Source organism: Somniosus microcephalus, chromosome 14 (genome assembly GCF_052327205.1).
Source record: "Somniosus microcephalus isolate GS21.2 chromosome 14, FLI_Smic_1.0, whole genome shotgun sequence".
Lineage (NCBI taxonomy): Eukaryota > Metazoa > Chordata > Chondrichthyes > Squaliformes > Somniosidae > Somniosus > Somniosus microcephalus.
Genome location: NC_141000.1, coordinates 69,038,830 through 69,066,230, shown reverse-complemented (window position 1 = coordinate 69,066,230; position 27,401 = coordinate 69,038,830). Strand labels below are relative to the sequence as shown.

At 44.9% G+C, this 27,401-nt stretch overlaps 1 protein-coding gene across 1 annotated transcript in view; it reads left to right on the top strand.

Annotated features, from left to right (window-relative positions):
- The window catches only part of LOC147107531 (gamma-aminobutyric acid receptor subunit rho-3-like), a 60,130-nt gene that overhangs the window by 16,258 nt on the left and 16,471 nt on the right, over positions 1–27,401 (top strand). Inside the window, exons 3-8 of the mRNA XM_086006615.1 lie at positions 7,160–7,227; positions 9,032–9,255; positions 10,918–11,000; positions 13,329–13,469; positions 21,533–21,685; positions 23,830–24,026. Of these exons, the coding sequence (XP_085862741.1) occupies positions 7,160–7,227; positions 9,032–9,255; positions 10,918–11,000; positions 13,329–13,469; positions 21,533–21,685; positions 23,830–24,026 (866 nt within the window). The remainder of the gene's footprint in view (positions 1–7,159; positions 7,228–9,031; positions 9,256–10,917; positions 11,001–13,328; positions 13,470–21,532; positions 21,686–23,829; positions 24,027–27,401) is intronic.

Here is a 27,401-nt window from a genome sequence, read left to right as displayed (position 1 = left end):
GATTTACTTAACTTCCTGCGTTACACCCATATGGCTGCCACATGCTGTGTCAGGTACATCCCTCAACAACACCATAAAGCAAACCTACAATCACCAAGCCATTCCTTTCACACTGATCCCCATTGCTGGAGGTAACATTATGTCTCACGATTCACTCCAACTCACTACCACTTCCAAAGTAGCAAACAAAAATGGGCATGAAGGGAAAGTGATGAAAATAAATAGTTTTATATGTGTCATAACATTAACAGAACCTTAACAATAACACTTCTTTATTCACCCATGTGCTTACCCTTGTGCAACATCTTCTGTGTCATTTTTCTTTTACTTGTGCTTCTACATGGTGCAACCTCTGTGGCTTCAACAGAGGTAGAGGCAGCCTGCTCATTTCCCTGCAACGACTGCGTAGACACTTTTGGTGGACGTTCTCTGGGTTTTGGAGCCTGTGATGGCGCCACCAAAGTCTGCTCCTCCTGTGCTGGGGCAGACTCGGCCATCGTGATCCCATGGGGCTCTGCCTGAGGGGGAGGCAATGGGGGAGAAGTGGGAGCGCTTTGAGTGGAACCCCACTTTCATGTCCCCCCTCACCATCATTCCTCTCCTGGGCCACCTGCACTTGCCTGCTAGCAAGGAGCTGGAGAGCACCTTGCTGTGCATCAGTGGGGCCATGAGGACCCAAGTCTATGTTGACATCCCTCCTAGAGAGAAGGTCTATGAGCCTCTGCCATCTGCTCAGATAGCATGTGCTCATGTGAATGGCGCATAGCTGCTCCATGCAGGTGACCATCCTTTCCATGGAAGAGCCTACAGTCGCCATCGCCTGCGACATGGTGGTGCTAATATTGGAGATGGATTCCTCCATTCTCTGCACATTTGCAGACATCACGCTCACAAAACCTGTCAGAGCCTCCTGCACTTGTTCCTGCACCTCCAGGATTGCCCTCTTTCTGGATGGCCCTTGAGGCTCAGCATCTGCATGCAGCTGAGCAGAGTTGGGAGCGTCCTGTGCCCTCCAGCGAGGAGTCTTCACTGCTGTCCCTGTCTCCACCATCTGCTCTTGCTCACTTGTGACTTGTGAGACACCAGGTGGCAATATTACTCCATCTCGCATAGGATCTACCGAGGTGTGCATCTCTGCGCTGGTGCTGGGTGCGCTTAGGTCTGGTGTCAGTGCACCTCAGATGCTGGAGGCTCCTCTGAGGAGTTGTCTTCCTCCTCCAGCTGGACAGTTGGGGGATCTCTTGATGGACCTGTGGGAGAGTAAAGAGATGATTTAGAAATGTTATATTAAGAATGGGTAACGATTCCATTATGTACATGATGAACATTCACTGGCTGCTGACATCAGTCACCATATGAGTGAGTGCTGTACGGCATGTGGCTGTTGTGGTAAACCACTGTTAACCTGTACATGCCTGTGTGGTAAACCACTGTTAACCCTGTACAAGTCCAGGCATGTCTCAGCCCCTGGCTCCACCCCTAAGCCCGGGTATAAAGGTGACTCACCACCCTTCCCCCGGGAGCTCTTAGGATGGATTCACTAGCAGAGGCATGCTCTAGTTCTTAGTCAATAAAAGCCTACTTCATATAAGTCCATCTCGTAGTCTTTGGTATTGTTGATAGCGCATCAGCTGTATGAGATAGAATTCTGTCACCAGGTTTCTAAGAGGTCTCCCTCTCTCTGTCACCCACCACCAGCAGCACCGCAACTCTTGAGACCTCCAGTGCGACCTCCTCTGCTGGAGTTAAAGTGGCGAAGGATGGAGGGCCACCTCCGGTTCTCTCCTTCCCCCTGTTATGCGCTGGTTTCTCCTGTAAGGAGGGGAAGAGGAGAAGTTTGAGTGAGAGTGATGGCATGAGTGTAAGGAATGGATGGGTTACATCTGTAGAGGGTGACCATGAGGAAGTGTGGTGCCAATGCCAAAGTGCCAATGCCAAATGGCCTCTTTGTGTGTTGTTAGTTGGTATGATTGCATTAGGATGAGGGTGAGGGTGAGGGGTGGTTAGTCAGAGGGAGATGTGAGTATGTATAGAGAGAGAGAGGGATGGGTGGGCGTGTAAGGTATGTTGGTGTGAGTAGTGATGTGCAGGAACAGGCTTGGGAAGGCAGGGTGATGGGGATGTGGTGACAGGCACAGCAGGATGAAGCTGAGTGTTGCTTTGCTCACTGTTCCTGATCTCATGAGGTCATTGAAGCATTTCCAGCACTGCATCAAGGTCCTCCTCACCACATCCCTGCTGTTCACCTCCTCAGTTATTTGGAGCCAGGCTCTTTTTGTCTCCTGGGGAGGTCTCTTCCGCCCATTAACAGGGAAGAGGACCTCCCTGCGTGCTCTGACTCTCTCCACAAGATTATGTAGGGAGTCATCGGAAAACCTGGGTGCAGCCCTCTGTCTTTGTGAAGTCATGATTTGAAGTGTCAGCAATAAGAAGATCCAGTAATATCCTCCCTGCACACTCCTAGATCAACCTTTAAATGCGACGTGGCCAAGGCTGCTTTAAATATCCCCATTGGAAATGACTCATCGATGATGTCATCAGACCCGCACCATTTAATAGGGCCGGGAAACGCGGATGTCTATCTTAATAGGCTCCATTAACTGAAAGTCGCTCTGAGGAGCGGGATCATTAGAACAATGCGGTTCCGACCCACCACACGGCCCGTACGCACCCGACCCGACTTGGTAAGGAAAATTCTGGCCATACTGACTGACCTGCAGAGTGCAAACCTGCGAGTTTGCCTCCAGGAGAGCAGGAGTTAAAAAGCTGCACTAGAGGGGGCAGAGAACTAGCGGGAGTTCGGCTCTGTGAAACCCCCCAACCGCATTTGGAGAAAAATAAAAGGTGACATCACAGGGAAAAGGGTAAGTGATTGGTTGGTGAGTATTTTGCTCACTTATCTTTTAAAGCCCAGGAAATGTATTAGTAATTGTAAGGTTTCATTAGTATTAGTAAAGTTTACTAGCAGTAATAAATCTTATTGGGTGTAGTAGGGTTTATTAAAAATAAATTAATTAAGACACAATAATGATGGCAGGGCAGGTGATGTGTTGCGACTGCAGGATGTGGGAGCTCCTGGACGCCAGTGTGATCCAGGATGAACACATCTGCAGTAAGTGTCTGCGGCTCGAGGAGCTTCAGCTCAGAGATGACGAGCTGGAGGCTGAGCTGCGGACATTGCGATGCATCAGGGAGGGGGCAAGTTACCTTGACACTTTATTCCAGGAGGCAGTCACACCCCTTAGGATAGGGTCTTCTGATTTGGTAAGTGGTCAGGACAGGAGGATGTGATTGCGAGTGAGGCAGGTATGGGGACCCAGGAGATGGAGGAGCCTCAGCCTTTGCAATTGTCCAACAGGTTTGAGGTTCTTGCGGCCTGTATGGATGAAAGTGGTGGCTGTACGGTGGATGAGCAAACTGACCATGGCACCGAGGTACAGGAGGCCATTCAAGCAGGGGGAGTTAATAGGAATGTAGTGGTAATAGGGGACAGCATAGTCAGGGGGATAGATACAGTTCTCTGCAGCCAAGAGTGAGAGTGCAGGCGGCTGTGTTGCCTGCCCGGTGCCAGGGTTCAGGACATCTGCTCTGGGCTGGAGAGTAACTTGCAGTGGGAGGGGGAGGAGCCAGTGGTCGTGATCCACATAGGTGCCAACGATATAGGTAGAACTAGGGAAGAGGTTCTGCTGAGAGAGTATGAGCAGCTAGGGGCTAAATTAAAAAGCAGAAACTCAAGGGTAATAATGTCTGCATTATTACCTGAGCCATGAGCAAATTCGCATAGAGTAAATAAAATTAGAGAGATGAATGCGTGGCTCAAAGACTGGTGTGGGAGAAATGGGTTTCAATTCCTGGGGCACTGGCACCAGTACTGGGGAAAGTGGGATCTGTATTGTTGGGACGGTCTTCACCTGAACCGTGCTGGGACCAGTGTTCTGTCAAATCATATAACTAGGGCGGTAGAGAGGGCTTTAAACTAAATAGTGGGGGCAAGGGATCAAATTTGGGAAGATGTGGTAAATCAAAGTAGAGACAAGGCAAGAGAGAAAGGTATTAATATGGGAAATGATAAACAGACCGTGACAGGAAGGGATAGAGAGTGCAAATCTAAGAGTAAATCAACAGATAAGGCTAGAGGTTACAAAAATAATAAAAGGACACAACTAAAGGTTCTGCATCTGAATGCATGTAGCATCCGAAACAAAACAGATGAACTGATAGTGCAAATATAAATAAATAAATATAATCTGAACGCCATTACAGAAACATGGCTGCAGGATGACATAGATTGGGACCTGAATATTGAAGGGTACATGACATTTAGGAAGGACAGGAAGGTGGGAAAAGGTGGAGGGGTGGCTCTGTTAATTAATGATGGTATTAGCACAATAGAGAGGGATGACCTAAGTTCAGGAAACCAGGATGTAGAAGCGGTTTGGGTAGAGATGAAAAATGATAAAAGCAAGAAGTGGGAGTGGTGTACAGGCCACCTAACAGTAACCATACGGTAGGATGGAGTATAAAGGAAGAAATAATGGGAGCTTGCCAGAAAAGTACGGCAATAATCATGGGGGATTTTAATCTACATATAGACTGGAAAAATCAGATGGGCAAAGGTAGCTTAGATGAGGAGTTCATAGAATGTGTTCGGGATAGTTTCTTAGAACAACTAACGTTCTGGAGCCAACCAGAGAGCAGGCTATACTAGACCTGGTATTGGGCAACGAGATAGGATTAATTAATGACCTCATAGTGAAGGTGCCCCTAGGTAGCAGCGATCATAATATGATTGAATTTTACATACAGTTTGAGGGAGAGAAGAGTGGGTCCAATACTACTATTTTAAACTTAAATAAGGACAATTATGAGGGCATGTGAACTGGCAAATTAGGTTAAGGGATAGGTCAATAGAGTTGCATTTAAGGGGATATTTCAGAATACACAGAATATATACATTCCAACGAGAAAGAAAAATTCCAAGGGGAGGACCCACCATCCATGGTTAACTAAAAAAGTTAAAGATAGTATCAAACTTAAAGAAAAAGCATATAATTGCGCAAAGATGGGTGGCAGGTCAGAAGATTGGACAGAATATAAAAAACAGCAAAGAATAACTAAAAGATTAATAAGGAGAGAAAAATTAGAGTACGAGAGAAAGCTAGCTAGAAATATAAAACAGATAGTAAGAGTTTCTATAGATATTTAAAATAAAAAAGAGTTAACAAAGTTAGCATTGGTCCTATAGAACGTGAATTGAACAGGTATTTTGCATCGGTCTTCATTATAGAGGATACAAGTAACATCCCAGAAATAGCTGTAAATCAGGAAATGGAAGGGAGGGAGGAACTCAAGAAAATTATAATCACCAGGGAAGTGGTACTGAGCAAATTGTTGGAGCTGCAGGCTGACAAGTCCCCCGGTCCTGATGGACTTCATCCTAGGGTCTTAAAAGAAGTGGCTAGTGAGATAGTTGATGCATTGGTATTAATTTTCCAAAATTCCCTAGATTCGGGGAAGGTTCCATTAGATTGGAAAATGTAACTCCTTTATTCAAAAAGGGAGGGAGACAGAAAGCAGGAAACTACAGGCCAGTTAGCTTAACATCTGTCATAGGGAAGATGTTAGAAGCTATTATTAAAGATGTTATAGCAGGGCACTTAAAAAGCTTCAAGATAATCAGGCAGTGTCAACATGGTTTTGTGAAAGGGAAATTATGTTTAACCAATCTTTTGGAGTTCTTTGAGGAAGCAACATGTGCTGTGGATAAAGGGGAACTGGTCGATGTACTGTACTTAGATATCCAGAAGGCATTTGATAAGGTGCCACATCAAAGGTTATTGTGGAAAATAAAATCTCATGGTGTAGGGGGTAACATATTGGCATGGATAGAAGATTGGCTAGCTAACAGGAAACACAGAGTAGGCATAAATGGGTCATTTTCTGGTTGGCAAGATGTAACGAGTGGTGTGCCACAGGGATCAGTGCTGGGGCCTCAACTTTTTACAATTTATATAAGTGACTTGGATGAAGGGACTGAAGGTATGGTTGCTAAATTTGCTGATAAAACAAAGATAGGTAGGAAAGTAAATTGTGAAGAGGACATAAGGGGGCTACAAAGGGATATAGATCGATTAAGTGAGTGGGCAACGATTTGGCAAATGGAGTATAATGTGGGCAAATGTGAAATTGTCCACTTTGGCAGGAAGAATAAAAAAGAAGCATATTATCTAAATGGTGAGAGATTGCAGAACTCTGAGATGCAGAGGGATCTGGGTGTCCTAGAGCATGAATCGCAAAAGGTTAGTATGCAGGTACAGCAAGTAATTAGGAAAGCCAATACAATGTTATCATTTTTTGCGAGGGGAATTGAATACAAAAGTAGGGAGGTTATGCTTCAGTTATACAGGGCATTGGTAAGACCACATCTGGAGTACTGTGTACAGTATTGCTCTCCTTATCTAAGGAAGGATGTAAATGCGTTGGAAGCAGTTCAGACAAGGTTTACTAGACTAATACCTGGAATGGGCAGGTTGTCTTATGAGGAAAGGTTTGACAGGCTAGGCTTGTATCCACTGGAGTTTAGAAGAGTAAGAGGTGACTTGATTGAAACATATAAGATTTTGAGGGGTCTGGACAGGGTGGATGTGGAGAGTATGTTTCCTCTTGTGGGAGAATCTAGAACTAGGGGTCACTGTTTAAAAATAAGGGGTTGCCCATTTAAGACAGAGATGAGGAGAATTTTTTTCTCACAGAGGGTCGTGAGTCTTTGGAACTCTCTTCCTCAGAGGGCGGTGGAAGCAGAGTCTTTGAATATTTTTAAGGCAGAGGTAGATAGATTCTTGATAAGGAAGGGGGTGAAAGGTTATCGGGGATAGGCGGGAATGTGGAGTAATTGGATCAGCCATGATCTTATTGAATGGCGGAGCAGGCTCGAGGGGCCAAGTGGCCTACACCTGCTCCTAATTCATATGTTTGTATGTTCGTGTGCTGTGTGTTGCCAGTATTTCAGATATCCAGCATCTGCAGTTTTTTTGCTATTTATTTGTATTATTAAGAATGGGCGAGGTACTGTCGGCCAACTGCTGCTTGTGGAACCATGAGAAATTAAAAAATGAAAAAGGTGAAACTGAAATTACTTGTTTCTTATTTGTTTTTTAAGGATTAGCAGTATCTGTTGGTATAGATGTCCAGATTGAAAGCATTGACAGCATTTCTGAAGTTGATATGGTAAGTCTGAGGTTTAGTTATTTGTGGGCAGGAATTAATTTACAGTAAAACTGCACTACATAATTGTATGGTACAGCACAGTGGCCTAGAAATTCAGTAAGGTGCTGCAAGCATTGCGCCCAGTTGCCGCCTAAAGAGGGCTTCTGCGCCAGTAGAGGAGGTTGCGCTGATATTGAGCTCGGCGGTAATGGCGGCGGTAGCCGGTAGCGCTGCGCCGCGCCGGCACCGATGACGTCATCGGTGTGCGCAGTGCCCCGTTTCCGCCCCGATGCCGGCCCGACGCCCATATTCAGTGCCGCCGCCTCCTCCGTGGCGGCCGCTACTAACATCCGGAGACCAGGGCCTTACTGCAGCCTTAGTGGGGCGCATAAAGGTGGAGGTGCGGCCGGCCGCTTTTTTGGCAGCCGCCTGCCCGCACCTCCTTCCCCGGCCTCCTCCACCACCCCCCCCGCGGCACTGCCGGCTGCTTTCCGCGAGCCCGGCACTTCTCCGTGCTGCCGGGCTCATTTGCCGGCACAATCCAGCGGCGATCTCCCTGTTGCAGGCACCTCCACCTTAAGAGAAGGAGGAGGCCTGCAGTACCGCAGCCTGCCGCACTGCATCGGGTGGCGCAGTGGCACTTAGAGCGCTGAAATTCAGTTTCAGCGCCCCAAGCGGGGGCGGGCACACCCTGGAATAGCGCCCGGTTCCGACTTGGGGCGCAAAAAGTGAATATCTGACGGTCGCACATGGCTCCGCACCCAGCGCTAACTTTTGGCCGTTAGCCAGCTGGCGGGGCCATAGTGAATTTCTAGGCCAGTGTATATTACTGCCTTTTTATCGTTTTTATTTGAATTGGATTAGTGGGTATAAGGAGGCCTTCATTTTTTTTAGCACTGTGATAAAATGTTTAGATCATGTCAAATCACATTTCCTAGCTTTCTACCCCCCATCAGTTTGTTCAGTTTTCTCATGTAATGTAAATATGAGGTCAATTACCAGCATTAACATTCTATGGGGGAAAAATTCAGTTGGTTAGCACCTCCCTTTAGCGCCTCTGGGGACGCTAGGAAATTAGCGCCCGAGCGCAACGATTTTAGCGCCACTCGCGAAATTGACCAGTCGTTTTGCGGCGGCACTAAACACTACCGCCACGATCTCCTGCAGATCATGACATCATTCAAGCGTGCAATGTCCTGGTAGCGGCCCCTGCCTTAGTGCCTGCCACTAGGAATGACAGGTAGAGGGGAATGTTTTCAAGTCGGGAAGGGGCTGGGGGAGCGCTATTTAAAGGCGGGCGCTTCCTGCCTTTTCTTGTCAATAAACTTTTTGGTTTTAACGCTGTCCTAAGGATTTTTGGCCCTCAGCACCACTTTTGAGGTTTCTAAGTGCCGCGCTCTTTCCCTGGGCCTATCCATTAGTGCTTCCTATATAATTGCTTTTGAGGTCTCTCCAGGCCGAGATTCAAGGCTGCAATAAGCAGGCAGTGGCTGGCCAGCAAGATGGCCCCTCCCCAGTTTGTCTGGCTTCCATGGTAATTGGCATCGCCTGAGCTTCGGTAGCGTTCTGAGGTAGCGCCTCGCTCTCTGACGTTTGCGCCTTAAGAGAGGTGTGTAGCGCCTGATTTAGCACTCAAATCACCTCCAGGGGCGACAGAGGCGAATTTTGCAGTCGGAGGCGATGATTAGCGCCGGGCGCTAAACTTTGCGCCCGGCCGATATTAACGCCCCAAAATGGGCGATACCGAATTCTTCCCCCTATATTCCGTACAGCCTCCTTTCTTCTAATTCACAATCCATTGTTTATGTTTTGTTCATATCCTTAGGACTTTACAATGACTTTATACCTAAGACATTACTGGAAGGATAGCAGACTCTCTTTCCCAAGTTCCAACAACAGAAGTATGACATTTGATGGAAGATTAGTCAAGAAAATTTGGGTTCCAGATGTGTTTTTTGTTCACTCCAAAAGATCTTTCATACATGACACAACCGTGGAGAATATCATGCTAAGGGTATATCCAGATGGCCACATCCTCTACAGTCTAAGGTGAAACAGTGTAAATTTAAAATGTGTTTGCATTGCTGAGGATAGTTTTGCCATATTAATATTCTGTTGGTTTTCCTTCTGCAAATATCTTGTAAGTGGAAACAGAAAATCTATTTTTTATTGCATACACTATGGTCTTTCATATATTTTATGCCTAGACAACATATCAACCATTCCCACAGTCCAAATTGCACTGCCATCACATGTAGGATTCCTATTATTGCTACAATCTTTCAAACTGCAACAAAGTATAAGTAATAATTGAATTAAACATTTTCATTTGTACTTTAATTACCATTTACATTGCAATGCTCCAAATCAGTCCTAGAAATGAGTTTACCTAATGTCAGACTGAGTTGAAGTTCAGAATTTGCATCGTTTGCATCATAGTCAAATTTTGCAAAATACCTAAGCTCCAATTTTTGATTCACGCAAAAAAATGGGATTACGCTGGCCCAATATGCAGGCACACGTGTGTCCATAGCTCAGGGTGTGTGCTGCTGTGTCGAATTTTGTGACATAAGCCCCACTCTCTTATTTGATTAGTTTACAAGTAAAAGGAGAGCTTTCCCAGTGAGCTTGGTCTGCAGCACTCTTGACTGGGGATTGCAAAATACAGTATGGGGACAGCTCTTAAAGGACTGCAACTCTCCACAAAAGGGGAAATTTTGGTGATAAAGGGAAGTGAACTGATTGTGCACAATGGCACAGAGAAGACATGTGGGGAACACTGCTCCCTTTAATGCTGAAGAGATGGCGGCCCTGCTACAGGAGGTGCTCCAATGGAGCCGAGTGACTCCCTGAAGTAAAACACAAGGGCCAGCTTCATGGAGGAGTGCAGTCACCCAGGCCCTTCATACCTGGCTCCAAATGTGGAAGAAGTGAGCTACTATCAGGAGGAAGGTGAATGTATTCCTCCATTTTCATCACAGTTCTTATGCAGCCTGTCAAGCACGGCACAGACCTAAGATGGGAACTCACGCAGCTATTTTAAGGTGCACTAAGATCCTTTGTGTATTGGTGTCAACTTGTTTCTTTGGCGTTGTATGAAAAGCTTCACCACCATCAGAATCCTGGGTAGTAATTTAGCTTTGCATTAGGTATGTTGATGTTCTGTTTGCTAATTATTATCTGCCATAAAGAACTGTTGCCATGCCTGAATATAGTTGTGGCTCTGAGTTCTGAGGCAGTGTTGCTGCGATATTGTATCATCAATCTGATTCTATATTATAAACAAACATAATAGAAACTTATTAATCGTGAACTGGACGTTTCAGTGATTCCAAAATCAATGTTTTCATCATTTTAAATTATGTACTTTCATTTTTCTTTCAGTTGAGAAAAATGGCTCCTTAAGTTTCTTGTGCAGCATGAAGCCAGTGCTCCTAATTCTCCTAGCAGTCTAAGTCTATTGTGCAACAGTTTAATTGCATTTGAAATATGGAAATGAGTGCAAATTCTGTGGTACTATAGATAGCTGTTTGCACGGTTGGCTACACTGACACCAAATGCAAAGTTGGGATAATTTTTTAGGGTTGATGTATCTCTCAGCATACCATCAAATTTAGTAAACAACACTTAAATGGTGTTACATCTATTTTTCAAACTGTTTATACAACTGAAATTAAAGCATAATTTATATATTATGAATGTTTTCTGTAGGACAACAGTCACTGCCATGTGTTCAATGGATTTTAGTAACTTTCCCCTTGATACTCAGAACTGCTCACTTGAACTTGAAAGCTGTAAGTATCTATTATTTAGCTTGCTGAATTTGACTAGCTATACGTATTTATTCTTCAAAGCACATAAGCCCATTATGAAATGTAGGGTTTGTATATAGTTTTATGCAATATGATATAACTATCATAAACAGCAATGTTCCTTGTTTCCATAGTTGTCTATATCATTATTTTCACCAACAGTCTGATGAGAATTGAAGTCAAAGTAAAGATCAGCGTGACACAATCAAATACTGGAAAAGTCAACGGGCATGAAGTATTTTATAAATCTTCATTATTCTTTTACCAACATACAATATAACATAAATCACATCAAAACATATAGTTGCATGTGATAGCGCCATGATAAAATTATTCATGGCTTTTTCTCTGCTCAACCAATGAAAAGATTTACTCACACTTCTTCATAATTCACTGAGTTGTGACTCTCCCTATCAAATCACACTAGTTATCAACATCTTCGTTTGCATATTTTTAAAATCAATAGCAACAAATCTGATTCCTGAAAGTATTATGTGGCATAGATGTTTGCATTTATTTGCACTGAACAGATAACCATATACAAGCCCTATACAGAAAATGAGAGCTACATAAACATCTTCATGAATATTCATTGTGTGTAGTAATGAGAGCTTTAGAAAAAGACTGAATGAAGTAGCTAACATCTTTGTTACATGAACTGTAACTTTTTTCCCCTTTTAAATAACCTGTCCCATCTATCATTCCCAGTCCAGCAGGGTCAGCGGGGGGCATTGTTTTCATATATAGCTCTATAATCTAAGTATCTAAGTTTAAGAGTGGCATGTGTGTACTTTGATTCTCCCTCCCTTCCTGTAAGGCCTATGTTTGGTGCCTTCCTCCGAAAGGCCCAGCTGAGTTCAGAATGTCACAGGGCAGATACTTGTGTGCACGACCTGTGTTCTGCCACTCCACAGACCAATATGTTATTACACAAACACCCTGCACCACCTGACCACTAAAATTCTAATTTTATCTTATAAAACTCGAGCTAATAAGACCTGAATAGCTCCCGATGCCTTAGCCAATTTAACTAGTGAATAATAGGCAGACAGGAAGGTTTCCGGTTTGATCTCTAGTCTATGCTGAGTTAACTGATCTCAACCAGGAAGGTGGTAGGGGGGCTACAGTTGTGACTCTGGGAGGGAAAAAAATCAGCCAGGTCTCCCACTATCCTGCTCCAAAATATGTGGACCTGAGGTGGAGACAAGATTGTACATAGCTCTGGCATTCTCAATAGCCAAATTGCCTGCTGGCATTCTCTATCAAAGGTCACACATGAATAATAACTTATTGGGCAAGTTACCAAAGGGAAACTGGCACTTGTAGAACTATACCCCAGCAAGGAGTCAATGCCCATAGAAGGAGGGGAGAAAAGAACATTTCTGAGGAAAAATTGGCATGTGATTAACTGCCTTCAGAAATGGCCTAGCAAGCCACTCAGTTGTATTCAAGAAGGTGGCTCACCACTACCTTCTCAAGGGTAATTAGGGATGGGCAATAAATGCCGGCCTTGCTGGCGACGTCCACATCCTGTGAATGAATTAAATAAAATCTAGTTCTGCTTCCCATTAGCCTAGTCGGGGCTATTGCTTTTGGAGTTTGATAATTACACTAACTGATTCCCATTTTAACACGCAATATACTCGGATATAATTTTTTTAAAGCTCATGCTCGGGATGAATGCTGAACCTTGTTTATAACCATTCGTAACTCGAAATAGAGAATTTTTGGGTTATTAGTGAATGCTCAAATTTAGTCCAGTTCAGATGTCAATATCCTTTTTTAAAAAAGTGCAATGTATCTGCAATTATATTTTTATTTTGGTATTCCGCCCAAAAATGTCTGTTACAAAAGTGACTTAACAGAGTATTTTTGTTCTAAGCAAAATGTTCCCTTTGTCTAATTATGTGTGAATTGGCAACAATGTTTCATGACAGTGGCCAAGAACTAATACAGCAAACCCATTCTGGTATAGCCATTTTTCATCAAGTTAACGACTGTAATTGATTGCGTTCCAAAGGCAACATGCATTTGTATGAAAGTAAAGGACAATAATGCAAAATCAATTCCGAATCTGTTTATGAAAATCTAATGCGTGCTCTTCATAATGGATTAACACTTTGTTAATTATGTACAAATTAATACCTAACTATTACATTTCTTCAATGTTCTTACATTGGTGTATGCGACTAGTGCAACAGTGCATTATTGTGATGCACATTGAAAAGAATTGTTCCTGTCATTCCCAGTGTGGTCAGTTTGTAATCTTGGCTTGGCCATATCTGTTAATGCTTTAATATTTTCCTCCAGATGCTTACAATGAAAAAGATCTAATGCTCCACTGGAAGAATGAAAATGAACCACTTAAGACAGATGAGCAGATTTTACTTGCTCAATTTTTCATACAGGAATTTCGTGCATCAAGTGGACTTGCGTTTTATAGCAGTACTGGTACGTTTCTGTTATTATAACAGATTTATGAATAATTGATAGCAGAAGGGGAGGTACAAGGCAGTAATACTATCTCTTAGGCAGTCCCTCGGAACCGAGGATGACTTGCTTCCACATTAAAAATGAGTTCGCAGGTGACTGATGGGTCCAATGCGGGACCTACAGTCTCTGTCACAGGTGAGGCAGACGGTGGTTGAAGGGGCGGGTGGGTGGGGTGCTTGGGTTGATGTGCGCTCCTTGCGTTGCCTCCGCTTGGCTTCCGCTTGCTCCCAGCGAAGAGACTCGAGGTGTTCGGCGCCTTCCCGGATGCTACTCCTCCACTTTGTGCGGTCTTGGGCCAGGGATTCCCAGGTGTCGTGGGGATGTTACACTTTTTCAAGGAGGCATTGAGGGTGTCCTTGAAGTGTTTCCTCTGCCCACCTGGGGCTCTCTTGCCTTGCCGGAGCTCCGAGTAGAGCGCTCGTTTTGGGAGTCTCGTATCGGGCACGTGGACAATGTGACCTGTCCATCGGAGCTGATTGAGTGTGGTCAAAGCTTCGATGCTGGGGATGTTGGCCTGAGCAAGAACACTGACGTTGGTGCGCTTATCCTGCCAATGGATTTGCAGGATCTTGCGGAGGCAGCATTGGTGGTGGTACCTCTCCAGTGCTTTGAGGTGCCTGCTGTACATGGTCCATGTCTCTGAGGCATACAGCAGGGCGGGTATCACTGCAGCTCTGTAGACCATGAGCTTAGTGCCGGGTTTGAGGTCCTGGTCTTCAAACACTCTCTTCCTCAGGCGACTGAAGGCTGCACTGGCACACTGAAGGCGGTGTTGGACTTCATTGTCGACATCTGCCCTTGTTGACAGTAGGCTCCTGAGGTATGGAAAGTGGTCCACGTTGTCCAAGGCCTTGTCGTGGATTTTGATAATCGGAGAGCAGTACTGTGTGGTGAGGGCAGGTTGGTAGAGGACCTTTGTCTTACGGATGTTTAGTGTAAGGCCCATGCTCTCGTACGCTTTGGTGAAGGTGTTGACGATGGTTTGGAGTTCAACCTCCGAGTGAGCGCAGACGCAAGCATCGTCTGCATACTGTAATTTATCGACAGAGGATGGGACGACCTTGGATCTGGACTGGAGGCGACGGAGGTTGAACAGTTTCCCGTTTGTTCTGTAAATTAGCTCCACTCTGAATGTGAGATGGAGCATTGCAGCAAGGAAGATCGAGAAGAGCGTTGGTGCGATGACACAGCCTTGCTTGACCCCGGTTCGTACGTGAATTGGGCCTGTGGTGGAACCGTTGGTCAGGATCACGGCTTGCATGTCGCCGTGAAGCAGGCGGAGGATGGTGACAAACTTTTGAGGGCAGACGAATTTGAGGAGGACACTCCATAATCCCTCACGGTTGACAGTGTCGAAGGCCTTTGTGAGATCAAAGAAGGCCATGTACAGCGGTTGGTGCTGTTCCCTGCATTTCTTTTGTAATTGACGTGCAGTGAAGATCATGTCCATTGTGCCCCTTAGTGAGCGGAATCCGCATTGCGACTCTGGGAGGAGCGCTTCGGCCACTGGGAGAAGGCGATTGAGGAGGATTCTTGCGATGACTTTCCCTGTGGCAGACAGCAGGGAAACTCCTCTTTAATTACCGCAATCGGACTTGTCACCTTTCTTGAAGATGGTCACAATTACGGCATCTCTGAGATCCCCTGGCATGCTGTCCTCCTTCCAGATAAGAGAAATTAGTTCATGAATTCACGCCCGTCGTGCTTCTCCGCCATGCTTTAGTGCCTCGGTGGGGATTCCATCTGCTCCTGAGGCCTTGTTGTTCTTCAGTTGTCGGATGGCCTTTTCAACCTCTTGCCAGGCTGGGGTTGTACTGAGATGGTGGCGGGTAGCATGCTGTGGGATGGAGTTGAGGACACTCGCGTCGAAGACAGAGTCACGGTTAAGAAGATCTTCGAAGTGCTCCTTCCAGCGGGCACGGATTGCCTCTCTGTCCTTGATGAGTACCTCTCCGTTCTTGGCCCGCAGTGGGGTAGGGCCTTGGGTGCTTGGGCTGTAGATGGTCTTGACTGCGCTAAAGAATCCACGCACATCATGGTTGTCGGCTAGCTGCTGGATCTCCTGCACTTTCTCCACCCACTATCTGTTCTTTAGGTCGCGAGTTTTTTGTTGGACCTCGGCCTTCAGGATTCTGTAGAGCTGCTTTCTTGCTCTCGAGTTCTGTTGCAGTTTCCAGATCAGGAATGCCTTGCGCTTGCGGCTTATTAGCTGCTGGATCGCCTGGTCGTTCTTGTCGAACCAGTCTTGGTGTTTCCTGGTCGAGTGACCGAGCGTCTCTTCACAGGTGCTGATTATAGAGGCCTTGAGTGCAGACCAGGCACTGTGGGCACTCTGTGTCTCTGCATCACTGGGAGTCATCAGGTTGTTTGTGGGGCACAGGCTGAATAGGGCTTTCTTATCGGGGTCTTTGAGTGCTCCAGCGTTAATTTTCCTGCGGCATTGTTTCTGTTGCCGCCGCTGTTTTGGGGCTGCATTGATGGAGATGACAGAGCGGATTAGGCGGTGGTCTGTTCAGCAGTCGTCAGCTCCTGTCATGGCGCGGGTGATGCGGACGTCCTTGCCGTCCCTCGCTCGGACGATGACGTAGTCCAGCAGATGCCAGCGCTTGGAGCGAGGGTGCTGCCACGAAGCCTTGTACTTGTCTCTCTGACAGAACAAGGTGTTGGTTATGACAAGGCCATGTTCTAAGCATATCGACAGGAGGAGTGTACCGTTGGAGTTGGCTTTCCCTACCCCCTCTCTGCCGATCACACCTCCCCAGAGGCCTGTGTCCTTTCCAACTCTGGCGTTAAAGTTGCCAAGGAGGATCAGCTTGTCGCCCGTTGGGACTTGGGACAGGGATTGTTCGAGGCTGGAGTAGAATTCCTCTTTGGTCTCGTCTGTGGCTTTCAGTGTTGGGGCGTACGCACTGATGACCGTAGCGCACTGGTTCCGGGCTAGGGTGAGCCGAAGAGTCATGAGGCGATCGTTTATACCACTAGGAGAGTCTCTGAGACACCCAAGCAGTTCATTTTTTATGGCAAAGCCTACCCCATGGAGGCGACGTTCTTCTTCAGGTTTGCCTTTCCAGAAGAAGGTGTAGCCACCACCTTGCTCCTTGAGCTGGCCTTCCCCTGCCCGCCGGGTCTCACTTAGGGCGGCGATGTCAATGTCGAAACGCAACGATAGCAGTACAGCATTCCGGTCTGTCACTGTTGGGGTTGTCCATGAGGGTCCTGACGTTCCAGGTCCCGAACTTCATTTTAAAGGGTGGAAGATGCCTGTGCGTGAATTATTTTACCGTGGGGTGGCCGTTGCACACCAGCTACCACACGGGCTTGACAGAGCAAGGTCTTGGTCCAATGGCAAGGGGATCCAAGACAATTGGAGACCAGGCTCTGCTACAACGGCCTAGCACACACACACACAAACATAATGCTACTGTCCTCCTCCCTCCTTCCCGCAGGTCCTCTCTGCCTGGGTTTCGTAGGATGCATTGTGGTCCTCCCGGCCTCGCTGTTGGCCCGTGCCGCACCTTCGCTGGGCCCCAACCCCACTGCTGGTCCACACTGCACCACTCCTGGGCCTTGACCTCACTGCTGGGCTTGTCCTCGCTCCTGGGTCCCGGCCTCGGACATGAATGATGTTGTCTCTCACAGGATCAAATTAGCACTGATATTCTCGCGATCCCTGGCCCCGAGCACCACTCGCGATCCACTAGTCACTAGATCACTAGTCTAGTGGAGAAGCGTAGTCTTGACGGCAGAGAGGTCTGGGAATTTGGGAGCTAAGTTTAAGTGAAGAGCCAGTGCTCACTGAGAACAAAGAACAGGCATGGTTGGGGGATGGGCAGTGGGCTCAGATAACTTTAACCTTGCAGCTTGAACTTGCAGTTAGGGATAAAATGCACCCACCATTAGAGCCAGGGGAACTTAAACAGCAGAAAAGAGGAGACTGGGGGGAAAAAGAGCATAGGATGGCAACGGATGGCAAAGGAGCTCCCTAGGGAGCTACCAGCACAGGAGCCATCTTGATGTAACTATAGTGAGGCGTTCAATTGACATTGTACGGTGTGACAGCAAATGATCTGAACTGTGAGAGCAGCTTTACACTTGCTGGATACTGATGGTACATGGCAATAAGAGTTATGACACTGCTACAGCAGTTTGGGCAGTGCAGGTAATGGAAAATGTAACCAGCTGAGGAAGTTATGATGGTGGGGAAAGAGCCATAAACCAGAGAGTGTCAGCAGAGTGTCAATAGATTCATTCCTAATGAGGTGATGGGTGGCTTAGACCTTGTTTGTGAGAAACCGAACATTCTGGAGGGCCGTACAGAGTAGGAAGGTGCTTAATTATCTGCCAGTGGTGGGGGGAGCATGGAATAAGTTAGAGCGATGGGGAGGAGTGCTGAAAGATTAACCCCTGAGGAATGAGCTGGGCGTGATGGTTACCAGGAGCGGAGGATGAAACAGATGCGGAGAGGCAGTTGCAGATCCTACGATGGGTGTGATGCAGAATCCTAAGGAACGTGCAGAGAAGGGCCATGAGCTCACTCAAGAAGAATTTGAGCCTTGGACAGCAGCATGAGAAAAGGTAGACTGAGGAGCGGTGTTGAAAGGGGGGAGGGATTGAGGGAATCACAGTGCTGAAGCAATCTAAAGTGAACGAGGCCATGGCTGAATGAGATGAAGAAGAGAGTGCAGAAATTATGAAAAAGAAAAGTGGGAGTAGGAGGTTGAGATCCAGACTAGCAGCCAAAATGCATATGTAAATGGTCAGAAAGGGAGACCTTAGATTACATGGACCCGCGGCAGAGAGCAAGGAAGATTCTTAGGCTCCAGGTTTATCTGAGAAATAAAACCAGCCAATTTTTGAGGGCCTATCTTAAGAAGGAAGCATCCAGGCAGGAGGGCAGCAATGGAGCTAAGTTCAGTTCAGGAGCCAGTAGGGGAGTAAAGATTCAGCTCAGAGCCAACAATTGGCAAAGGCCAATCCATGAGGCAGTGGAGAAGTATAATTCAGTTTAGAAGACATTAGAGGAGTGGCACTTATCAGGGGGACATTGGAGGAATGGGAAAGATCCGGGAGCTGTTGGAGGAGCAGAATATGGATCATGAATCAGCAGGGAGGGACACCTCCCCCTCCCCCCCCCCCCCCCTCCACCAGATGGTCCAGTACCAGGGTGGAATCTTGTCGCCAGAGGAGTCCCAGGTGGGCCAACAGCAGCAGAATACCAATGGCATAGGAGTGATCAAGATTTAGATCCTGCTCCAGACCACATTGCCCATTGCTCCTTTATTCCCCTAGATGCTGCTTCCACCTCTGGGACTTTTCTCCCATGTGTTCTGCTATGAATCTAATTTATACTTTTGTGAGAGATTCTGAAGGAGACCAAACCAATATGGTGTGTAGCGAGTATATTTTATTAATAGTAGATTTAAAAGAACACATAGAACAACAAAGAACAACAGGCTGACTCACTGGCAAAGCATAATTCTTATGCTCAACAACGGCCCAGCAATTTCAACAAGTTAAAGCGACTATAACAGAAAGGATGTTACCCGATGCTGTTGGGAGGAGTGTTGACATCAGGACTCTTCTGTCTCTGCCTCAACATATGGAACTTCTTGTACTGTTTTATACCTTGCTTATCCTGTTTTTCGAATTCTTTTCAGTCTAGCTAGTGTGGGAGATTGATAACTTGCATGATCTAATTAAGGACTCCGCCCTTGTCTTGTTATTCACAGCCCGTTTGTGGGAGATTGATAGCTGCTAATTGTGGGAAATTGATAGCTTGCTAGATTTAATGAATGACTACTTGGCCTGCTGGAAAAGCATGCTGGGATACTTGGCCATTCTGGGCTATATCTTACATTTGCCACATTCATTTGTGTCATTCACAAGTGTTATAATATAATAAATACCCTCCGCCATGTCACTGATGAAGCTAGTGGACAGCAGGGACTGAGTACAGATTCTTATGGAACTCTATTAGTCACTTCTCCCAAGACAGAGATTTGCCCATTTATCGTCACATTTACTGTGCTCTATGGCTAAGGCTATTTTCAATCTATTTACAAAACATTCTATGAATTCCACAAGTGTTAATCTTCTTTAAAACCTGACATCTTCTGAAAACCAAGTACGTTTTAGCCACTGGATTGTCCTACTCAATTACTGTATTTACCACTTCAAAGAATTCCAATAGATTACTATTACATCTAAATTCTTACCGATTGTTCTTTATATTATCTGTATTTGGACTTTCAGAAGGCTTTCGATAAGGTCCCGCTTAAGAGACTAGCATGCAAAGTTAAAGCACATGGGATTGGGGGTAAGGTACTGACTTGGATAGAAAACTGGTTGGCAGACAGGAAGCAAAGAGTTGGAATAAACGGGTCTTTTTCCAAGTGGAAGGCAGTGACTAGTGGGGTACTGCAGGGATTGGTCCTAGGACCCCAGTGTTTCACAATATATATTAATGATCTAGATGAGGGAACTAGATGTAATATCTCCAAGTTTGCAGACAACACAAAGCTGGGTGGGCATGTGTGCTGTGAGGAGGACGTAGAGAAACTCCAGTACGATTTGGACAGGTTGGGTGATTGGGCAGAAGCATGGCAGACGCAGTATAATGTGGATAAATGCAAGGTTATTCACTTTGGTGGCAAAAAACAGGAAGGCAGATTGTTATCTGAACGGCAATAGATTGGGAAAAGGGGAAGTGCAACGAGACCTGGGTGTCCTTGTGCACCAGTCGCTGAGGGTAAGCATGCAGGTGCAGCAGGCGGTTCAGAAGGCAAATGGTATGTTGGCCTTCATAGTGAGAGGATTCGAGTACAGGAGCAAGGATGTCTTGCTGCAGTTGTACAGGGCCTTGGTGAGACCACACCTTGAGTATCGTGTGCAGTTTTGGTTGCCTTATCTGAGGAAAGATGTTCTTGCCATGGAGGGAGTGCAGCGAAGATTCACCAGACTGATACCTGGGATGGCAGGAATGACGTATGAAGAGAGATTGGGTCAATTAGGCTTATATTCGCTAGAGTTTAGAAGAATGAGAGGGGATCTCATTGAAACTTATAAAATTCTAACAGGACTAGACAGACTAGATGCAGGAAGGCTGTTCCTGATGGCGGGGGCATCCAGAACCAGGGGTCACAGTCTAAGGATAAGGGGTAAGCCATTTAGGACTGAGATGAGGAGGAATTTTTTCACCCAGAGAGTGGTGAACCTGTGGAATTCTCTACTACAGAAGACAGTTGAGGCCAATTCATTAAATATATTCAAGAAGGAGTTAGATATATTTCTTAAGGCTAAGGGATCAAGGGATATGGGGAGAAAGCAGGGACAGGATACTGAATTTGGATGATCGGCCATGATCGCATTGAATGGCAGAGCAGGCTCGAGGGGCCGAATGGCCTACTCCTGCTCCTATCTTCTATGTTTCTATGTATTCTTTAGCTACATGTTGACAGGTTCACATAAAATCTTTTTAGGATTTTTCCTACTATAGATTTTAGACTAATCACTCAATATATTATTGAGTTCGTATGTCATTCCTGTTTTGAATTTGCTTTAGAAAAAATGATTGATAAAAGTGAAAATTGGACAATGGAAAAGATGAGTAATTGTGTTTAAAATAGAAACAGAAACATTTTGTAAACTTACATTAAAAAATTACTGACAGATATGATAATTGGTAAAACTACTACAACAGGAAAGCTAAAGTAATTAAATTCATTTTCATTCAAATACTATTGGATGTTTCTGCAATTTTAAACAAAAAAAGTTGGCAACAAATAAAATTAGCATATATTTCTTCAAATCTGTCAATACTTCTTGCAGAAAACTAACAAAAATGCATATCATCGATCTTTATAATAATGAAGCTCCTGGAAATTATACAGCGTTGCATACTTTTAATAGCCATCAAAACCGTTTCCCTTGCTTTGAAACTTTTTGGGTTTATATAAAAGGAAATGTATATGAGAGGAAATTTTTACTATAATTTTCTTTGTAACTTTTTTTTCTCTCCTCAGGTTGGTACAACAGATTGTTTATTAATTTCATCCTCAGGAGACACATTTTCTTTTTTCTTTTACAAACCTACTTTCCAACCATGTTAATGGTCATGCTGTCTTGGGTTTCTTTCTGGATTGACAGAAGAGCAGTCCCAGCTCGGGTTTCACTGGGTAACTTATTTTTGTTTGCTTTATGTTTCTTCATGTGTTCATCAAAGTGCAGGATATCAATATGGCCAATGTCAGCATGAAGCACTCTCAGATTAGATGAAAAGCACAACAATGTGCCTTAACTTAAAACCTCACAAGAGACTTCCTATGCAAATTTTTCCATTTATCACACTGAATGTGATTGACAATTTAGTGCCAGTCAGTCCAAAATTATAAGCAGTATTGTGCTGTATGCTGACATTCACTAGAAGCCGGGTTGAATCTGCTCTCTATAGTCATCTGGTTTCAAATAATTGGAATCGCTTCCCCTCCTATTACTGTTTCTAGGCTCAGTGCAAGAGTGAAAGTATAGAAATCAGTGAAATTTAATGTTGGAGGTACATGGCTGGGATAGGGGTCATGATACATGGAGGGAGTCTTGGAAATGGAGCAGAGATATGAGGATACGCACAGATCATCAGATATATGAGGGAGCTCTATTTTAGCACATATCCTTGCACAAGATAATAGCATGAGAACTCTGAAATAAAACTACAAATGATAAAATCCCGCCTGGTATGGCTGAGAGCACTTTTCTAAGATTGAGGTTAAGGATAAATTCCAATTGTTAACATTCAATAATAAGATGGGCATTTAGGCTTAAGTTTCATAAAACTCTAAATCTGAATTTTCATTACAACTGAAGCTCAGGCCATTCTGATACAGAATCTATTGCTAGGCTGCTAGGTATTGAACCCCTGCTTCCTCCAAACAATGGACAGCCAGGTATTGTTTAAAAAGATAACTTTTTCCCTCTCTACTACCTTTCATGTGGCTTAACCTATAAAGTTGTTGTAATATCTCTGCGCATTCACATTGTCTTGTTTTATAGAAATTACTGGCCCAAAACTTCCTTATAAATTTTGGCATAACTACAGTATAAGAGTGGTATAGTGCCGATTTTTTGTGAGGAAACTCGCGCATAACTGATTTACGGCAGTTTTATGATGAAAAACATCACTGCACGTGAGTTTCCTCAATCTTTTGTGCTGCTTTTGCGACACATTCCCTGAAACTCTGTGCCTCTCATTACTTAGCTTTATCCCATGCAAAAGAGCAGATCACGTAAGTTTCCTGCATTTACGGCAGTAATGCGCTGGTCTGGATTTACACCTGCATATTTAGGTGCAGCATGCCCAAGGTCACCGGATATCGGTGTAACTGAGATTTCTGGAGTTTGATACCCATGTTATTTGTGATTTAATTTTTTTTTTTGCTGAGATCTGCACTATACTTAATCAAGTGCTATCAGTCTTAGTGACATAAAATGTTTTAGGCTCACGCTCCTCCAACCGCAATCCCCTCCACCCCCCCCCCCCCCACCCCATGCTGAGAAGAACCAAGCATCTGGAATGGTTTTCCCAATGGCCATACCCCTGTACTGCCTAATAATGGAAGAGGAAGAGGAGCAGCAGAGGCAAGAGGCTCTGAGAGTGAGGCCTCAAAGCAGAAGTAAGCAGCCCACTCGCTATTACCCCTATTGGTGACACTCTTGTGCCACTTATTCTGATCCATATGCACCACAGGAAATTTGGGCATAAGTTCCCATTGGCAACATCAGCGCAGAAACTGATGTCAATTTTGGTGTAAGTGGCATTGAGGAAATTCCATGCTTTTGTATCCAAACTGAATTACCTGATTTTTGATAATAGTGCATAATCCTGAATTGCCTGCAGTTAATTTAACTTCATGCTATAAATTCAATTTGATTCAATGCACACCTTCTGAAAGAGTCCATTAAAATGCTTGCTGAAATTTTTGAACTTAGTGTTGATCCCATAAATTTTGAGCTTCTACTTGTAGAGATTTTTATATTTCAAATAGCACTCCAGAAAGAGCTGGTCACACAAGATTCAAGGCCACATTCCTTCTAAGTTCCTGCTGGTGGCAGTGCTCAGAATGGTTTAACCGGCACCATCACGGATTGAGTGGTCAAAAAAACGGGGCATAATCCCAACAGAACCGGGGATTCTGGCCACAGATGGGCGATCCACCCACCCTCTGCTCTTGATCCAGGCCAGAATTTTGGGCCCAAGTTCTCTTAGCTACTGTCTGCCTCGTACCATCAACAATCTTTGCAGCAATTCTTTCTTTTTCATTGAAAGGAATAACAATTGTTCTGACAATGTCGACAATTATAACTGGAGTGAATGCATCGATGCCTCGAGTATCTTACGTTAAAGCTGTGGATATCTACCTCTGGGTCAGCTTTCTCTTTGTCTTCCTTTCTATAATTGAATATGCGGCTGTAAATTACTTAACTACCATCGAAGAAAGGAAAAAAATAAAACAGAGAGCCAAGGTAAGATGACTAACATCGTTAATTTTAAAAAATGTGTATACAAAATAGAGATTGAGAAAGTTCTTTAAAGCTTCACTTCATGAATTATGTAAAGTGCTTTTCCTTATTACAGTATCTGCATTCCAACATGCTGAAATTGCGTTAGTAGTGATTTTAACATAATTTGGCAGTATCATTCTCACAGTGGCAACATCTACATTTGCAACAAAATGCAAAAACTAATAGAGCTCTGCACATTCCGTTCAACAGCAATATTTACATCTGAAACCAATTCTCCTATAAAATCCAACAGAAGCTTTCCCCCACCCTTATCAATTAAGTCCTCATTTCCATTCACGTGAAAAGCAGCTTTAATACACCAGCTTACAAATGGATGGGCCTGTTATAATTTAATGCAAATAAGGCAAATACATTATGTTATTTCTTCAACCGATTTTAACTATTTGGCTTAGAATAGGCTGCACTCAGTGTTACTATTTGTGGATAAATCAGCCAAAGGCAGCACTAAGAGAGAGCCAGCATGGATTTGTAAAAGGTAGGTCATGCCTGACAAATCTGATTGAATTTTTTGAGGAGGTGACTAAAGTAGTGGACAGGAGAATGTCTATGGATGTTATTTATATGGACTTCCAGAAGGCATTTGATAAAGTCCCACAAAAGAGACTGTTAAATAAAATAGAAACCCATGGAATTGAAGGCAAATTACTGACCTGGTTATGAAATTGGCTCAGCGGCAGGAGACAGGGAGTAGGGATAATGGGCAGGTACTCTAATTGGCAGGATGTGACTAGTGGTGTCTCGCAGGGAGCTGTGTTGGGGCCTCAACTATTCACTATTATGTCCGTGTATAATTGAGACACAGACTGCAGGAGTTGATTATAACAAGTCTTTACTGAATGGAGACAACCTGGAAACTGAAACTACAGAAGCCTGCTAGGGCCTTTTATACAGGGGTGGTCACTGCCGGTACTGCAGTCTGAGACCAGTTATTCCCTTAAAGGTACATACACAACAATTCCTCCCCTTTTAGATAAACAGTACATAACATTCATTTAACAACTAAATAATAACTAATTACAATTACGGTTGCTAGATACATTGGTTGAAGTTAAGCAATTATAAGTTCAGTCTTTGAGGAGGCTTCCTGATTCTGTCTGGATAACGCCTCTTTGGGATATCAAGTTCTTCTGGCAAGGTTGAGTCGGGATCAATGTCGTTGTTTGGTTCGTCTGCTTCCAATATCACCGATTCTGCGGTAGATGCAATTGGTACTTCGGTTTCATCGCCAGGTGTATCAGATCGTGGTGTGGAGTTGACGTTTTCCAGTGACTCTAGAATCTGGTCAGCATGGCGTCTTACAATGCTCTCTCCAACGTCCACGGTATACATTAGAGGTCCTTGCCGTGTACAGATCGTTCCTGGCTGCCATTTCTCTGTGCGGTAGTCCCGGGCCAAAACTGGTTGACCTATCTTAAAACTCCTGGTCGGCCTTTCATTCATATTCTGAAACTGCCTGTTCTCCACATCTCTTCGGACGTTTGGCTTAACCAAATCCAAGCGGCATCGTAGTCTTCGATTGAAGAACATCATGGCTGGAGTTTGGTTGGTAACCGCATGTGTCGCATTCCGGTAGGCAAACAAGAAGTTATCCACCTTGTGTTGTAGGGGTATATCTTCATTACACATTGCCTTGATAGCCTTCTTGAATGTTTGAACAAACCTCTCGGCCAATCCATTAGTGGCTGGATGATATGGGGCGGATGTGTAATGCTTAACACCATTGTTCTTTAAGAACCTCCGGAACTCTTCAGACACAAACTGTGGTCCATTGTCAGAGCAAATCTGTTCAGGCAGCCCATTCCTGGCGAATATGGTTCGTAAGACTGTGATAGTTTTTTCTGTGGTGGTTGAGGACATTTTTATTACCTCTGGCCACTTTGAATGTGCATCCACTGCAATTAAAAACATTGAGTCCATAAAGGGACCAGCAAAATCAATGTGCACCCTTTGCCATGGAGATGAGGGCCACTCCCATGGATGTAGAGGGGCTTGTGGTGGGGCGTTTTGGACCTTCTGGCATCCTGTACAGCTCTTGGTCATCTCTTCGATTTCTCTATCGATTCCCGGCCACCACACAAATGCTCTGGCTAAGTTCTTCATTTTTACCCCTCCCAGATGACCCTCATGAAACTCATTGAGCACTCTATTCTTCAATTTGGGTGGAATTACTACTCTGGATCCACACATCAAGGTTCCTCTGCACACTGACAGCTGTTCTCTTCTTGGCGAGAATGCTGGCAGCAGTGGTTCGCCATGTGCTGGCCATCCCTTCACCGTTAAATCATAGACCCAGGAGAGTGTCGGGTCATTTCGTGTTTCCTTTTCTATGTTTGCATTCGTCACAAGGAGACATTCGACTATAGTCGAGTGGAATAACTGCACTGGATCCACTGCCAGTTCTTCTTCCACCGTCGGCAACGGTAAGCGCGACAATCCATCAGCATTCCCATGCTGTTTAGTTCCTTTGTACTCGATGTCATATTGGTGTGCCCCTAGGAAAAGGGACCACCTCTGTAGCCGTTGTGCCGTCATTATCGGTACGCCCTACTGAGGGTTGAAAATGGAGACGAGAGGTTGATGATCAGTTAGTAGAGTAAATTTCTGACCATGCAGGTAGTGATTGAACTTCTTCACCCCCCACACCAGGCTGAGGGCCTCTCTGTCAATCTGGGCATAGTTACGCTCAGCTGAAGTTAACGAGCGTGACGCAAAAGCTATCGGCCTCTCTGAACCATCAAGGAATTTATGTGACAGTACCGCCCCAATACCGTAGGGAGACGCATCACACACCAGTCTTATCGGTAGTGATGGGTTGTAGTGAGCCAATACTTCTCTTGAAGTGATTAGGTCCTTACTCTTCTGAAAGGCCCGCTTACATTCATCGCTCCATTTCCATGCTACTCCCGTTCGTAGTAGGGCATTCAGTGGATGCAGAATTGTGGACAAATTCGGCAAAAACTTATGGTAGTAATTCACCAATCCGAGGAATGACCTCAGTTGCGACACATTTTCAGGCGCTGGAGCCTTAACTACCGCTTCATAGAAACATAGAAGATAGGAGCAGGAGTAGGCCATTCGGCCCTTCGAGCCTGCTCCGCCATTCAATGTGATCATGGCTGATCATCCAAATTCAGTACCCTGTCCCTGCCTTTTCCCCATATCCCTTGATCCCTTTAGCCTCAAGAAATATATCCAACTCTTTCTTGAATATATTTAATGAACTAGCCTCCACCGCCCTCTGTGGCAGAGAATTCCACAGGTTCACCACTCTCTGGGTGAAGAAATTCCTCCTCATTTCAGTCCTAAATGGCTTAC